The sequence below is a fragment of the Stenella coeruleoalba genome (genome assembly GCF_951394435.1).
Source record: "Stenella coeruleoalba genome assembly, chromosome: 10".
NCBI classification, from domain to species: domain Eukaryota; kingdom Metazoa; phylum Chordata; class Mammalia; order Artiodactyla; family Delphinidae; genus Stenella; species Stenella coeruleoalba.
In genome coordinates, this window is record NC_137156.1 from 78029539 (window position 1) to 78046803 (window position 17265).

Below are 17265 nucleotides of genomic sequence, written 5' to 3' on the forward strand. Positions count from 1 at the left end.
CATGGGTAACTATTTTGTCATTCACTTTGAAAGATGTTTTCATTGCATATATAGACTTGAGTACATTAACGGTGTTGCTCCTCTGTCTTCTCACTTGCAATGCTTCTAACAAGAACTGTTTTATCCTTTTCTGTGTAACATTTCTTTGTTCTCTGGCTGCTTTTATGATTTTCTCTTTATCACTCGTTATTAGCTTTATACTTACACTGTACCTTGCTGTAATTTTTTTCATGTTTCTTAAACATGGGTTTGTTGAACTTTTTGGATGTAAGTTTTATAGCTTTTATTAAATTAAAAATATTCAGCCAAAAAAAAAAAAAAGCATGGTTAAGACTTACAAGCTGTGGTGCAATGAATGAATTCCAAGTGGAGTCATGGGAAGCTCTGTATTCTATTCATGTTTCAGGTCCTCAGTTAAGTTGATTTCTTTCATTTCAAATGGAAAGAAATAACACAATTCTAGACCGGGCTCTGATGCTTACTCTGACTTGGGCAAGTGTGTTCACCACTCTAATCCTCAGTTTCCTTATTTGTAGAGATTGACTCATTCACATTCATTTATGCAACAACATTTATTGGACTTATACTACATGTCAGGCCCTGTACTAGCTTCTTCGAACAAAGAAGGTAGATGCCCCTGCTGACAAGGAACTCAAAGTCCAGTGGGGAAGACAGACAACAAAATAATAAATGAAGAAATAGCTGGTATGCGAGATGACTGTAAGTGCTCTGGTGAAAACAAAGCAGAGTAAGAGACAGACAGAGGACACAGATGGGCCAGGAAAGGCATTCCGATAAGGTATAGAGACACACAGAAATCAAGGTGAGCCATGTGGACATCTGGGTGGGGGAGAAGGGGCATCCAAGGCAGAGGAAACAGTGGGGACAAAGGCCCTGCAGTGGGGGTACACATGAAGTCTTCAGGAAGAGCAAGGAGGCCAGGGAGGCTAGAGCCGTGATCAAGGTCAGATAGTAGTGGTGTCCTTATTAGACAGGGCCTTGTTGCCACAGAGGCAACACTGACTTTTATTTTGAACGAGATGGGGAATCACTGGAGATTTTCCAGCATTCAAGTGGCAGGATCTGACTTGTGTTTTAAAAAAAATTACTCTGGCTTCAGGACGGGAAAGAGCCTACAGGGGGCAAGGACAGCAGCGGGGGGACTGCTGACAAGACAAGTGCAACAGGTGAGAGGGAGAATGAGGGAGGCCTGGATTCAAATGATGGTGTGGAGGTGGTGATGAGAGGTTGAACTCTAGATTTACCTTGAAGGTGGAGTGACGAGAACGTGATGATGGATGAGATGAAGGGTGAGAGAGAGAGAAAAGTGTCACATGACGCTGAGGATGTTGGTCTGAGCAACTGGGCGAAGGGAGAGGCCATTTATTAAGATGGAGGGATAATAATAACTAATCCTTGGGAGGCTGTTTCAGGGGTAACATGAGATAATGCACGTGAATGCACTTCCTGAACTTGAGAACATCATATGGATATAAAAGATGAAAAATTAGAAAGTCACCGAGGAGATGCTCATTCTCAGATATCCCTAATACTCATGTCTTAAGGCCAAAAGCTAGTGTGGATTTTCTCACTGACATTTTTCTATTCAATAAAGTTATTCTGAATGGCTCAGTGGCTCATTCCAGGAACCACAGTCCACCAACAAGGAGTAATTCACAGTAATTCTGAGGTTTCCTCTAGGTTTTATTTTATTTTTTTTAACATCTTTATTGGGGTATAATTGCTTTACAATGGTGTGTTAGTTTCTGCTTTATAACAAAGTGAATCAGTTATACATATACATATGTTCCCATATGTCTTCCCTCTTGCGTCTCCCTCCCTCTCACCCTCCCTTCCTCTAGGTTTTAATAAACATCGAAGTAGACACAATTTATAACCTCAGAGTTGATTCTTCAAAATTCCTTTCTCTCTCTCATTCTCTAAGCTGTGACACTGTTCTGATATTTCTATCCTCCTTCCCCATATAATAGGGCTTCATAAAGCTATTTTAAGTTTAAATGGGAAAAAAATGTAGTTCACAACATTTTTATTTTCCTTGAATCATCCCTTGGGTAGCTAAGGTTGTCCAGCCCTGATTTAGGCCACAGTGGGTCTGACAGTGTTTTTAAGGTACCCACTGTCCACCTTTCAGAGCTGCCCTAGGCCCTCCTGGTATATTTCCCGGCAGGGGTAATTTTTAGATGGCAGCCTAGTAAAATGAAATCACTGTGGAGCCTGTCAGAAATGAGTTACAGATTTCTTCTATCATCCATAGGGTCAAGATGGTCTGAAATATGTTAGTAATTTTATGAATGAATCAAGAGAAAAATTTCTTAATCCAGATTGGTTAGAGAACTGAAGAGAATGTGGGAAATGGGAATTTGTCCAATAAGGAAAGTAATACCTATGTCAAGTGCTTGCCGTGGGGATTAAACGAGAGAGTGTTTGTAAAACTCCTAGCACAGAGCTTCAAAGGGGCCTAGAAAGTGGGTTGAGCTACTGATCTTTTTAAGGAAGTTTCTTTAAGAAGTAGGTTTAAGGACAGATATATTCATTCATATTTCTGTTTCTCTTTTTTGTCTGCTCTACCCTCTTCACTTCACCCTCTTTCCCTCCAACCTGCTCACTCATGCTCTCATTCCTTTAGCAAATAATTTACGAGCCAATGCTTTGCTTAAGACACAAACGCTGTTCCTGGGTGCTACAGGAACCTAACAGAATTCTCAAATTCTTTATCTTGAAACTAGGATGTTTATATTGCAGAGGAAGGGATATTAGGGAGAAATCCCATTTAACATTTTGGGAATATATGTCAGTAATAATGATAAGAAGGAGGGAAAGCTGACCTTAGAAACATGACACAAACATTTTCATGAGATGCTAACTGAGATGAGGCAAAGCTAGCCCTTCATCGTGGACAGTTGAAAAAGGACAGAGTGTATAGCAGGGGACTGGCTCATTCCCCTACAGCCTTCTCACGGCCACAGGCAGAAGAGCTTTGCCAAAATCCCACCTAAAACTCTAGGAATACTTTGGCCTCAAGACAATGCCATGTTCTGATGAACCTAGGGGCAGTACAGGAATAAAGATGCAGACGTAGAGAATAGACTTGAGGACACAGGGAGGGGGAAGGGTACGCCGGGACGAAGTGAGAGAGTAGCATGGACATATATACACTACCAAATGTAAAATAGATAGCTAGTGGGAAGCAGCCTCATAGCATAGGGAGATCAGCTCGGTGCTTTGTGACCACCTAGAGGGGTGGGATAGGGAGGGTGGGAGGGAGACACAAGAGGGAGGGGATACGGGGATATAGGTATACGTACAGCTGATTCACTTTGTTATACAGCAGCAACTAACACAACATTGTAAAGCAATTATCCTCTAATAAAGATGTTAAAAAAAAAAGACAATGCCATGGAAATTCTCCAAATCTAAGCCAGAGCTCAGGTTCAGCAGCCAGTCTCTGGGAGACCTTTGCTTCCTTTGGAGTTCCCCATGCCCGACCCCCTCCAATACCCTCCCTAGTAAGTATCTATCTTTCACTCGAACCTTGAGCCTTCTTTGTTCCCTAGAGCTCTGAGGCGCCAAGGCCAGGGCGCTGCTCTTTACTCCGACTGTATGCTGCCGTGGTGTGCTCAGCTGCTGGGATGTATACCTCCTATCCCGACCACGCCCTCCTGAACCTCTCACGGGCTTCTGTTTAAATCTGTCTTAATCAGTGACCAGCCCCTGGTATTGGGTTTTTGAATTCCCCACATCTCTAGCGCATAACCAAGCTTCAGTTTTCATGTCAGTTTTATTACTTTAAGCCCTTTCACAAACACGTAAGCAGAATGATAGCTGGTCGGCAAATCCTTGGAACACAATCCATTCCCTTCTGCTGGTTAAACATTCCCCTAGTCAGAGTTAAACGGCTCAGCTCCTTTCTAAGTGGTCAGATTTTCTGAGATAGAGGTGTCCAAGCAATTTAGTTTAATAGGCAATGGAGCTCAGCACATACCCACTTGCCAATAAACATTTCCTATACAAACCATTGGTTTGATCTGCAAAATAAAACTACAGTTTACCTATTCTTTTTATCCTACTTGAGATTACTTAATTGGTCATTCCTCTCAAACCTTAAGAAACTGAAGACAATCATAAAATTTCTACTCTCTGGTCAATTTAAATGTTATGCTAAACACTAAAACTGATTCAACGTGAGTTGGTTGTTTGAAGGTCCCCTACAGCAACTGCTTACACCTCCTGGGTATGGTTGTTAAGGAAGGTGTAAGTGCGTGATTCAGAGAATCTGAAAGATCTGGATGCCTTTAAGGAGGTATGTGAGGCCAGTAAAACCTCTTAGACCAGAACCACCGAGCATGAGTCTAGGAAGGTTTTGAACTGTACTGGAAATTCTATTAGAAAAGGATAAGGCAATGACCCTGTCCTGGTGGTTTAGCAAATGCAAATACAGTAGTCATAAGAATCGAGGAAGCTTATATAGTAAATATCAAAGTCAGGTATTTTAATAATCTCTCATATTTCTTTGGCTTTTCTTCCATGTCGTTCTCTGAAGATCAACTTTTATCTATTTTTATTTTTAAATATTTTAAGAAATGAATGGGGTGGGTCCAAAATTACCACTCGGAGAAGGAACACTTACCCAGAATGCTTCATGTTTTGAGGCTTGTCCATTCGGACGGCAAGTTTGATTTTGAGGTCTTGATCGGGGCAGTTTTTGGAGACTGTCATTTTGTGCCACTCTGACTGTTTGGGGCTGTTGGGAGTGGGATGGAGAATAACCTGCAGGGAAAAAGGACAATCATATTAGCCAGAAAATAGGAACACTGTTATGGGCATGTTTTCATAGACGAGAAACTTGGCTGCTGAGAATTGAGGGTCTCATCTGTGTCCCACAGCCAGCGGGAAGGCAGTTAAATGAAGTGGAGGCCTGGGCATCGGACTCAGATCCAAGGCTCCACCTACCAGGGCTGGCTGGTGCCAAGCAGCCCGGGCTGAGGACAAAAATGGCATTCTTTGCTCTCTTCTCTCTCTCTCTCTGGCTAATTCTGTAAGAGTAGGGGTCACGATTTCTGCTTTTGTACTTCTCTAAAGTTCAGGAGTACTAAAACAACACTGAGCTGAGAATGTACTCCACACATTGTTCTCCTCAAATAAGAAGATGGATGTATAAGAGAAAGAAGTGTCCTCCTATATTAGACAGAACCTCTAGTCTACTCTTTTTTCCATTCATCAGGATTTCTTCCGCTATGTCAAGAGGAGAACTCCTTCCGAGGCTGCAGGGGAAGAGGGAAGGGACCATATCTGATGAGAAATGTGAGACTTAGAGGTGAGAAGGAACGTGCTTAGGGTCCCACATTTCAATGTGATTTCACCTGGACTTGACACCTTATCACACAGCACCCAACCCTGTCCTGGACCAGAGGGAAGCCCATGCAGCTTGAAGAAGGGCCTGTTCTTAGGAAATGCCTTTCACCAGGGTGCTTCAGAGTCGGTGCTATGACTTGAGTCTTTTGTCCCAGTTCTCACAGTCGCAGATGCTGTAAATGAACCCAGAAGGGGACCCACTTCTCCAGTAAATCCACTTTTTCAGGATGCGACGAAAGAGTTCTCACTCAGGAGCCACGTGGGGTCTAGGAAATGTGCATTCAAGGAGGAGCGAAATATTTGGAAAATCCCCTAAACGACGGGAATGTGGACGAGCTATAGGCACAACCAAAGCTGGGCCTGCTAAGATCTGTTTCTGTGGTGGCACTGTGCCCTGCTTTGGTCTGTTTTTTCCAGGCGCAGGGAAGGCAGGCTCCTTTCCTGGGTTTCTTTCACCTCTGCAGAGGGACAGGAGGGGCTCAGAGTCTCAGGGGTGGACACTCTAGCCTTCTAGGTGCTGTGTCGACCTCACCGCCATCATGCAAGCTTGGCCTGTGCTTGGGGAGTAGACACACACGGCCGTCTGTGTGACTGTGGAACAAGGGCTTTGAGAAGAGTAGGTCATTGCAGGAAAATGAAATCAGCCCACTTGATGTGCCTTGCTTGCGCTGATGTTTGACCCCTTCTGATTCCAGGCCCAACCCTCTTTTTTCCACTAAATTCCCTCTCTTCGATGAAAAAAAAATTTGTATATTCTTGCTAAACCCAACACTGGAGGCTTCTCAAGGTCTCATGACACGATTAAAATACAAGAAGGCCTGATTTTTCAAACCGGAGGCTGCCAACTTTTTTTTTTGATCCTGCCCTACTTCAGTAAAATATTTTTGAGCAATGAGCCAAATATCTTTAAATAGATCACTAGTAATATAAAAATATATCAATATAATGTATAAATATCAGTCAAATATATATCCATGTATCTTTTACATGATGTATGTTTACTTTGTATTAATATACTACATTATTACATATCTCATAAAACATACACAAATACAGAAGTTTTAAAAAGATGGGCTAGAGAACTCTATTTTTATTTTTAAAAATTCATTTATTTATTGTTTTGGCTGCGCCACGCCGCTCGCGGGATCTTAGTTCCCCGACCGGGGATCGAACCCGTGCCCCCTGCAGTGGAAGTGCGGAGTCCTAACCATTGGACTGCCAGGGAATTCCCCAAAAACTCTATTTTTAAATATCTTGGTAACTGTGGTGGCTTTGTACTATTGTTTGCCATATGTTATGGTACCATATATATGTAAGGCAAGGCTCATTGTTGACGATACTGGATGCGAATCTGTGGTTCAAGCGGACTTGTAGATAAACTCAAAACATTTTCATTGACCTCTCATCCTGAGTGCACCCATACTGTTTTTATCTCGTGACGTGGATGGCAGAACTACTTGTTAGCAGGACTGATGTCCCCTCTACCATTTTCACGTTGTTTGCCAGGCTTGCAATACCAGTATTATCTTCAGATCATAGCTCTGCTGTAATAGTCTTCTCGGCCAGTTATTCATTTTGTGAGGGTTAATTTAGTAGAAATTCTATCATAAAATGTAACAGTTCACGTGACTGGCACTAGTGAACTGTGATATGCCTTAGGATGCTGGAAGGAAATGAGTAAGTCAGGGTGCCACCGGGTCGTGGAGACCTCTTGTGTTATCTCTCGAGATAACACCTGTCCCTGCGTGTCACCTTGTATCATGTTCCGTATCCTGAGACCCCAGACTGTGGAAGATGGAGAGGAAGGACTTGCCAATCTCAGTGTAGCTGACCTTCTCCGCTGTGCTAGTTTGGGCTGAGAGGTGGGGCTGGGTCGGTGGGTGATGTGTTGGGAAACGAGGAAGGGGAGGAACTGGTAAGAGAAACCCCACCAGGGCCAGAACAGCAGTAGGTAAGGCCCAAGGCCTCCTTCTGCTTCTGCTCGCTTGGCAAATTCAAAGCGGGTGGAGCGCTCTGGGCACCCGGAGCTTGTTAACAGGCCATCCACCATATGGGTCCTGGGCGCGTTTCCCACCGGCAATATAGTGTCCATTCGCCGACACAAATGGCCGCAGCTCACTACTGGCCGCTCCACCGAGGCTTCTTCCCCGACGTGGTCGCTCCCTGGGGACACCTCCTCTCTAGGGTGGATGGAGAGATGAGGTCACCGTAGTCCTCCTCCATCTTCATCCCCACTCTGCCATCTGCCCGATGGGCCAGTGACTCCTTTGTAAGTGTCAGCCCCGCTGAATTATTAGGGTCCTTATGGGCGCACATGCGTCCCGAGCGGTCCACACGTCTCATCTGGGCATTCCAGGCTGCTAGCTGAGCGCTCTGTCATCTCAGCCGAGGCTCTGTGCTGTGCTCTGATGTGGTGATGTTGATATGGGAACACAACCCGTCCTCTGCAGTAAGCTGTATGTCAGCCAGCCCCAGCTTCTCTTATCGTTACCTGGGCATTTGGGCAGGTCCTTCTGGGGGACGGTTTTACCCTGAGGCTTTACCTGGCTGATCCTCTCAAGCACTTAGCCTCCATGTCTCTCCTTACCTCTGCATTCCCCCGGGAAGGCGTGCCTGCTTTTCAGACTAGATTATGTCCCCTTGCTGTGTGCCTCCCAGGTGTCCTTTCTCTAACAGGGCACTCACCACACTGCATTGTAATTTCTGGTTTTATGTCTCTATTCCTTACGTTCTGTGTGGTTAAGGATTTTTGACTGTCATTATTCCTGTTTGCTCTGTGCATAGCGCAAATGAATGGACACAGTGGGCCCGTAACCCTATCTGATGAGTACAGGTTGAGAGTACTGCACTGTTGTCAAGAGTGTAGAGAACAGTCACTCTCTCATGCCGTTTGTGAAATTATAATTGGTGTATACTCTTTAGGGGACAATTTGGTAGTATCTGTCAAAATTCAAATTCCATTCAGCAAGATACTTTTTTGAAATTTATCCTACACACACACACACACACACACACACACACACACACACACAGACATATGTGCAAAGAAATAAACTCAAGGTTATTCATAGAGGCATTGTTTATACAGCCAAAGACTGGAAACAATCTAAATAAATTATGATATATCTACACAGTGTATGTAGCTATGGAAACAAAAGGGAAGTCAGTATGGGCTGATACAGACTCATCTCCAAATATCCTCATGTTTCAAGCAAAGTGCAGAGCAGTATGCATACAGTAACTTCCAACTATGCTCCCTTTCTTTATTATTTTAAGAGGGATATATACAAATATGCTTGTATATGCTATGCTTGTACATGCATAGAATATTTCGGGAAGAATGCCCAGTAAATTGAAAACAACGTTTTTCTCCGGGAAAAGATACTCAAGTCAGTCGGGTGGGATCATTAGTTTTCACTATATACCCATTTTGATTATTTTTTTTACTATATGCATGAGTTATTTTTCAGTTCAAAGGTTAACAAAAAGGAAACATAAAAATTAAAATGGAACAAACTAAATACTCTTGCGTGAGTGAACACAGCACCAGAATCTTGAATGTGGCTATGTCCTGCTAAACTTGGGAAAAATCAGCACGTAGAAACACTTTCCAAGGGGTCCAAGGAATCACTTTAAGAAAAGAGCACTTTTGGGCTTCCCTGGTGGCACAGTGGTTAAGAATCCGCCTGCCAATGCAGGGGACACAGGTTTGAGCCCTGGTCCGGGAAGATCCCACATGCCGCGGAGCAACTAAGCCTGTGTGCCACAACTACTGAGCCTGTGCTCTAGAGCCCGCGAGCCACAACTACTGAGCCCGCGTGCCACAACTAGTGAAGCCTGTGCACCTAGAGCCTGTGCTCTGCAACAAGAGAAGCCACCGCAATGAAAAGCCCACGCATTGCAATGAAGAGTAGCCCCCGCTCGCCACAACTAGAGAAAGCCCATGCGCAGCAACAAAAGACCCAACGCAGCCAAAGATAGAGAGATAGATAGATAAATAAATTTATATAAAAAAAAAAAAGAGCACTTTTGTCCCCCAGCCACTGTCTGTGGAGGTGCTGCCAGCAGAGGGCGCCCGTCCCACCAGCGCAAGGGCCAGGCAGGTGGGCTCCACCGCAAAGGTGGAAAGTTTTCTGTGGCAGGAAGTATAAACTAGTATCTGGGGGAATGTGTCATGAGACTAGAGGAGAGTATGATTTGTTAAGAGATTAATGGCAAGCTCGTGGCCTTCACCCCAACAGCAGAGCCAAGATTTTTATTTTTGCATAGGGACAACGCAGTGTAGTAAAAACAGAGATGACGTGGCATCATTCCTGGCAAGTCACTTACCTCCTCTGAGCCCCAGTGTAGTGGTCTGTACAGGAGGAGTAATAACTGGACCTTCCTCATAGGATTCAGATAAAGAATCAGTGAGGGGCTGCACACAGAGCCCTCAGGACAGTAGCCTGGCCAGTGGTAAACATGCAACTGTGCATGGGCCCCAACTAACTGGGTGGCTCTGGGGGTGTGTTTCCTGCCTTCCACGGGAATCAATTTTCTCCTCTATAAAGGAAAAGGCTTTGACTAGCCCAGTGTGTTTTAACTTTTTCGAGCGGAAACAGCTTTGAGAAGCTGGTGAATGCTTTGGATTAGCAAGTCCAGAAAAATGCACATACGCCCCTCCCCCCAACATGTGTGAACGGTTTCAAGGGGCTCCTGAGACCCATGGAGTGGACTCAGGTTGATGGTTCCTGGACTTGCCTCTTCTAACACTGATATTCTAGGTCTCTGAGACTCTCCTGATTCCTGATTCATGTCTTCATGGAAAAAGAAAGGTTTGAAGAAAAAGAAAAGGCAGGGTCCATCCCCCACTCTGTGTGTCTCTCTTTCCCTAAGGACAGAAGTGAGTATTTGTCATTTCTCAAAGATAATGGGTAAAGCTCTTCTTTTCTTTCATTCCCTCCTTTTTTTGTGGGGGGCAAAAAAAAGGGTCAGCCTTGCTATCAGCCTTGTTTACCTTTTGTTGTACTTCCATCTGCGGTCTAGGTCCTAGTAATATGATTCCAGGTCAGTTCTATAGATGAAAGCCAGATTAAGGAATTGAGAAAACAAAGGAAGGAGACTTTCCTGGTGGCGCAGTGGTTAAGAATCTGCCTGCTAAGGCAGGGGACATGGGTTCGAGCCCTGGTCTGGGAAGATCCCACATGCTGTGGAGCAACTAAGCCTGTGCGCCACAACTACTGAGTCTGAGCTCTGGAGCCCGGGAGCCACAACTACTGAGCCCACGTGCCACAACTACTGAAGCCCATGTGCCTAGAGCCCGTGCTCCGCAACAAGAGAAGCCACCGCAATGAGAAGCCCGCACACCGCAACGAAGAGTAGTCCCCGCTCGCCACAACTAGAGAAAGCCTGTGCGCAGCAATGAAGACCCAACACAGCCAAAAATAAACAAATACATTAAGTAAAAACAAAAGAAAGTGTGGTTAATGTGTTCTTGCTGGTGTTCTTAGGTGTGTGTACCTGTGTGCTTGCTTTGGGATATTTTGTCATTTTTCTACAGATGTTGTATCAGAGGCTCAGAGAGGTTAAATGTGTTGGCTAATGTCACACAGCTTTCAGAAGGGATTATGCATTCAACCAGTAGAAATGAAATTTATTAAGTCTATGTGCTGGGCTCTGGGTATAGGAATAGGGTGGTGAACAAAATAATTTTAAGTTTCACGGTCATGGTATCTCTCTTGCAATGGGAAGAGGGACGGTGGCAGGGGCAAAAAGGGGGTAGGGCATTAAGAGGTACAAACCACTACGTATAAAATAAGATATAAGGATATATTGTGTAACACAAGGAATACAGCCAATATTTTACAATAACTGTAAATAGAGTATAATCTATAAAAATATTGAATCACAACATTGCACACCTGAAACCAATAACATATTGTAAATTGACTACACTTTAATTTTTAAAAAGGAAAAAAATAGGTTTCTCTCCCATGGAGTTTTCCAGTCCAGTGGGGGAGACAGAAGCCAAAATTTCTGTAAATTCTGTCTCATTGGTGATAGGTTCGGTGGAGGATGTGAATAGGGAGGAGCTGAAGTAGTAAATGAAGGTGGATGGGCAGTCAGCAAAGGCCCCCCGAGGAGGAGGTGGCATTTATATAGAGAAGCAAGTAGCCTTTGGAAGAGCTGGGCAGTGGGGAGAGTGCTCCAGGCAGAGACGAAGCCACAACTACTGAGATGAGAAAGAATTCGGTTTATTCGAGGGACTAAAATTTGGCCAGCAATGCTGGTGCATACTGGATGAGGGGAAAGGCAACAGCAAATGAGGCTGGCGAGGTGGGCAGGAGCCAGATCACCCGAGAGTCTGTGGGCTGTGCTAAAGAGTTCAGGTTTTACTATAAGCGGTATGGAGTCATGGAAGCATTTTAAGCTAGCAAGGAACAAATCCAACTTGTGTTCTGAAAATCTGTTTGGTACAGAGTCAAGAGCTGAGATGTAAGAAGATATTATAAAGGAAATTATTCAGATAAGAATTATTGGGGACTTCCCTGGCGGTCCAGTGGTTAAGACTCCGTGCTTCCAATGCAGGGGGCGTGGGTTCAAACCCCAGTCGGGGAACTAAGATCTAAGATCCCATATGCCGCACAGTGTGGCCCCCCAAAAAAACAGACTACTAGAAAATTTTGGGCCTTCCCTCGTGATCCAGTGGTTAAGACTCTGCCCTCCCAACGCAGGGGGCCTGGGTTCGATCCCTGGTCGGGGAACTAGATCCCGCATGCATGCCACAACTAAGAGTCTGCATGCTGCAACTAAAAGAGCCCGTGTGCCGCAACTAAGACCCGGCACAGCCAAATAAATAAGTAAATATTTTTTTTAAAAAAGAATTATTATCCCAGTGGTACTCAAAGGGATTGGTACCACCCCTTGAGATGTTTCAGAAATTTGGGAGACATTTTTGGTTGACAAAATAATTGGTGCTGGGCTCTGCTGGTATTGAATAGGCGGGGCCCAGGGATACTAATCATCCTACAGTGAGCGAGCTACTCCTCAACAATGAGGAAGCGTACAACCCGTCTGATTTTTGAATATTCTCACAAGATATGAACGGAGGTAGAAAAAACTGCTGGTGATTAACTGAGTCTAGCTCCTAAATCTTTTTTACATATACACGATAAGCGTGTTTGGCACTTTTCCAGGGAAATCAAGGAAACTTTGTTACCAAGATTGGTTTACTGTTTCAGTAAATTACTGATAGTTGGGTTTTTGAGCCCCCGTCCTCTGCAGGGGACTTTGTCACCTGCACAGTGATTCTCCATACAGGAAAAGTAAAGACTCCTTCCTCAGGTCTTCAGTGCAGTTGTGGTTGAATCTTTACATTTTGAAATTATTATAATTTCCCTTTTATGTGTCTTTTATATTATGTCACTGTGCTGATTTTAAAATTGTTAGGGTGTCAGTTTGTTAAATTATATACTACTTTTGCTTCACGATAGAAAGGGTATTGCACATCCTTGCTCTCAAGGGTGTGTGGGGCTCGTGGCGTTGAGAACTCCTGACCTATCTTCTGCAATGCACACAGATTTAAAGAGGGGAAACTGAGGCTTGGCGAGGTTGGGGGTCTTGCCCAAGGTCACACAATCAATGAAGAGTAGAGCCAGGGGGCTTCCCTGGTGGTGCAGTGGTTGAGAGTCCGCCTGCTGAGGCAGGGGACACAGGTTCGTGCCCCGGTCCGGGAAGATCCCACATGCCGCGGAGCGGCTGGGCCCGTGAGCCATGGCCGCTGAGCCTGCGCGTCTGGAGCCTGTGCTCCGCAACGGGAGAGGCCACAACAGTGAGAGGCCCGCGTACCGCAAAAAAAAAAAAAAAAAAAAAAAAAAGAGTAGAGCCAGGGAGTCAAACCTCGAAGCTGGGCTTATCAGAAATTGGCAATACTGCCTCTCGGGACCCGGGGACTCCGGCCCTCCACAGCTTCTTGTGATGGAGAATCCTTGTGACGGGGATCACTTACCCGTCCCAGTTCCTTGTCCTCCAAGGCCAGGACTCCTGTGCTCTCTGTGAACAGCTTCACCTTCACGGCGGGCAGTGCATGGGTCGTAGAGAAGTCACCCTGGGTGCCCCAGCTGCAGACAGAATCAGAGAGGTCAGTGCTGAGACCTCCGCCTTGACAACGCTAAACTTAGCCCCGCCTTCTTCCTGGGTCGGGTGAATGCAGGGTTAACCCGAGGCATCGAGGCATTGAGGCATCGAGGCATGCTGGCTGTCACATCCCCCTCCCCTCCCAAGCTGCCAGAATGACAAAAAGTGTTAATTATCTTGTTAGGCAAATGCAAGACAGATGCTCAGAAAGTTGCCAGGGGTCTTCACAGAGCACTAGAAGGAATCACTTGGAATTAGCATGAAATCGAGTTGGTGAGAAATTTGCCCCGTGCATTTGCTATCCCTACAAACCATTCCAGGGTAACCACTAATATTTCCTTGCAGCCTTTCCAAGAATCCCTAGTTCTTGGAAACCGCTGTTCTAGATTTTGAGATGGAGCTTCCTTCGGCAGGAGCTAACACCTGACCTTACAATGAGACCTCAACAGTAGTGGGAAGGGAGGGAGCCCCATTTCCACTGGCATTCAAAGTTATGTTGAATAGAGCAATGGACGAAGCTTAGTTTAGCCCTGTTAAAGAGGAACAAAGGTCGAAGGATGTGATGTGGGAAACGCTCTTCCCCACTCACTGGTCTCTGGGAATCACAGTAGATCTCCCAAGAGGAGAGCCTGGCCTACCTAGCATCTGGGTAGAGTGCCAGTCTGAACTGACATGAGCCCCTGATGGGCCCCTCAGATGTGATCTTTTCATCATGATTCTTACAGAGCCATCTCCATCCACTCTGTACCAGAAATCAGCATGATCTTCAGGAAGTATCAACTGGATTCCTAAACCCTTCCACGGCACCTGCTCCACTGCACTGGGCACAATCCAGACCCCTTGGTATGGTCTCCCACTCATCCACTCGAGTGTCATGGGCCTCCTGATTGTGCTACCTCAGGGCTGTTGCATGCACGGTTCCTTCTGTTGGCAATGCTTCTCCCCACCCTTCTCTTCACCCGCTACCTCTCTGGGGCTCAGCCAGAGCTGAGAACATGTCCCTTGATCTCCCAGTATCAGTTTCGTTCCAGTGTTAAACTCTCTTGAACATACTGCTTAATTTTCTGTCCTAGCAATCACTGGATTTGTAATAATTGATGTACTTACATGATTGTTTAACAGCTAAATCCTCTAATATTCTGTAAGCTCCATAAGGGCATGGACTGTGTGTTTTGTTTATATTGCATTACCACAGTACTTAGCACACAGAAGACACTTAATAAATATTTGTTGAATAAATAAATTGTGCAAACATATATTCTTTTACAGAACTAGGAAACAGGAATAGATATAATTCTGTACAGAATTTTTTTTTTTATTTTGCCTACGTAATGGCCAATTTCCGTACTTCAAGTTACTCATTTGATATTATTTTTAATGACTATAATGTTACACCTGATGGATGCATAATTTATTTAACCATTGTTCTATTATTGAGATTGGGCTGGACGTTACTTTTTAATTTCATCTCTGTTTATTTCCTTGGGAAGTGGAGAGTTAAATGGGAGATTGTTTCTTCGTTCATTTGTCAACAAACATGATGGTGCTCCTACAGTGCTGCAGGAACTGTGCTCATCATTGAAAACTTTCGAGTCTTGGGACATCTATTCCCAAAATGCTTTCCGCACAGCTGGTGACTATCCTCCTACCATCTGGGAAAAAGAGTGCAAATCACATGGCTTCTTGCCCACGCTGGGTGTCCCTATTCACTTTTTCTTCTGGCCAATTTAATCACTGCCGTTCTCATGGGCCTTTCCTTGATTAATAGCAGCCTTGACTATTTTACTCTGTGTTCATTGGCTGTTTGTATTTCCTCTTTTGTAAATGACGGAAGCCTGACTTCTAGTGTCAAGGTTGCACTCAATTGAATAAATCCCATTAACTAAACTCAAAGACCTGAGGACTCTAGACTGTGGGTAAGAGAGCACCAGAAGGAGATAAGGAGGTGCCCAGCTCCATGGGGATCCAAGTGTGCAAGAACCACTGAGAGAGCACAACAGTCGCAAGAGAGAAAGGGAAAGGACACGGAGAGGACATGAGACAGGGCGAGAAGCAACAGGTTTCAAACACAACAGCGAAAGGCGAGATGTACACGTGGAAGCTCCTAATTTTGGACATCAGCCACAGCAGCAAGCTCTTAGGACGGGGGAACCCTTGTCCTAGCAAAGGCAACGTGACAAGGCATACGGTTTTGAACCCAGCATTCTTAGTTCAAATCCTGATGAGTCACTTACAAACTGCAGAAGTTAATTAACATCCCTGAACTTCAGTTTCCTGAGCTATAAAATAATATCATTTCACAGAATAGTTATAAAGAGTAAATAGCACCAGGCTTGGAACAGCATAAGAGTCCCCCAGATTTTGGCTACCTTCCCTTCCCCAAATGAGGATACACAAGACGTATTCTAGTAACAGTGATAATCACTTATATTTTGCGTTATCCATTCAACACATATTTATTAAGCACCTACTGAGTATCTGACGCTTCGCTGGGCAAGCAAGATGGACATTACCCTTCCTATTACACAGGGTAAGAGGTAAAACAGTTCATATTGTACCCATTTCACAGATGAGAAAACTGAGAAAGAACCTCAAGACCTTGTCCATTTTATTCCAGTGAACGGTGATCAAGCTGGGCTGGAACACAAATCTCTTAATTCCCAGTTTATAGCTCTTGCTACTATTACTGTCATGATTATCAATAACACGCATGACCAATGATTAACAATTTTGGCAAAAAACATGATCATTACTTTACTGTTCATGGTTAATTGTGCTATGAATCTCTTTGGGCATTTTTCATGCTTGGTCATGGAGATAAGGAAGATTCCTGGCAGAAACAAAGAGAGTTCTGGAATGAGATGCTCTAACACTAATCCATGAAGAGGCCTTGATCGCAGGTCCCTGGGAATTCCCCACACTGGATCCCTGGGACACCGTCCTTGAAACTGGTTTATAGGGATTTTCTGGCCTGTTCAGTGGGCACGAACCCAGTCTGCCTGAACCCCTGCGGCTACCCAAGGATGCTCAGCTCATAATGCGTTCAACATGACTCAGACCGTGGGGCAGGGCGAGGTCTCTGAGACCCCATCAGCTGGATGGAGTTGAAGCCACTGGAGGCTGCCCTGACAACCCCTGTGCATTTGGACAGTGAGTTGCTTTTCCCTTCCACCAGGCCTGCAGCTGTGTTCTTGGCTTCCTACCATGACCCTTGGCTCACCTCAAGTTGCTAGGTCGCTACTGAATCCCAATTTATCCACCAGATTTCAACATGGCTACCTGGCCCAGCGGAGCAGGCCAAAAAAGAAAGTCTAATCAGGACCAGCTATGTCATTCTCAGGGCCCAGTGCAAAACGAAAATGTGGGCTCCTTGTTCAAAAGGCAGGAAAAAGTGCCATTCAAGATACTAAAATACAGTGTTTTCCTTTCTCTGAGGATTTCCTCTGCTCAAACACATGCTCATTATTCCATCAGACCCCACTTAACTGACTCGAGCTCAAAGATCAAATAATTAAGAATGTCAAGACGGCAACGCGGAGCATGAAACCAAATGGTCCGAGTGTGGGACCTGTGCGGCCCCAGCGGTCGCAAGCTCGTGAATCGGGCTCTGAGCCCAAGGCCACCCAGTCTGTTTAGCGTGGCCAGAGGATGGGCCATGCAGGGGAGGTCGCTACAGTCACAGGACTCTGTGAAACCACTCCTGCCTTCTTTGGGTCAATGCTTCCTATTCATAGGGGCCCCAAGGAGATTTAGTTATGAGCACTTTCCCTGCCCCTG

The 17265-nt window shown here is 45.0% G+C and overlaps 1 protein-coding gene across 12 annotated transcripts in view; it reads right to left on the reverse strand.

Annotated features, from left to right (window-relative positions):
* The window catches only part of CADPS (calcium dependent secretion activator), a 796875-nt gene that overhangs the window by 182705 nt on the left and 596905 nt on the right, over positions 1-17265 (reverse strand). For all 12 annotated transcript variants that reach the window (XR_013830018.1, XR_013830019.1, XR_013830020.1 and 9 more), the window contains 2 exons: positions 13361-13472; positions 4649-4788 (listed from right to left, as the gene is read on the reverse strand). Coding sequence is in view for 9 of the 12 variants with exons in the window: in XM_079933010.1 (XP_079789136.1) it covers positions 4649-4788; positions 13361-13472 (252 nt within the window). In the remaining 3 variants the exon portion in view is untranslated. The remainder of the gene's footprint in view (positions 1-4648; positions 4789-13360; positions 13473-17265) is intronic.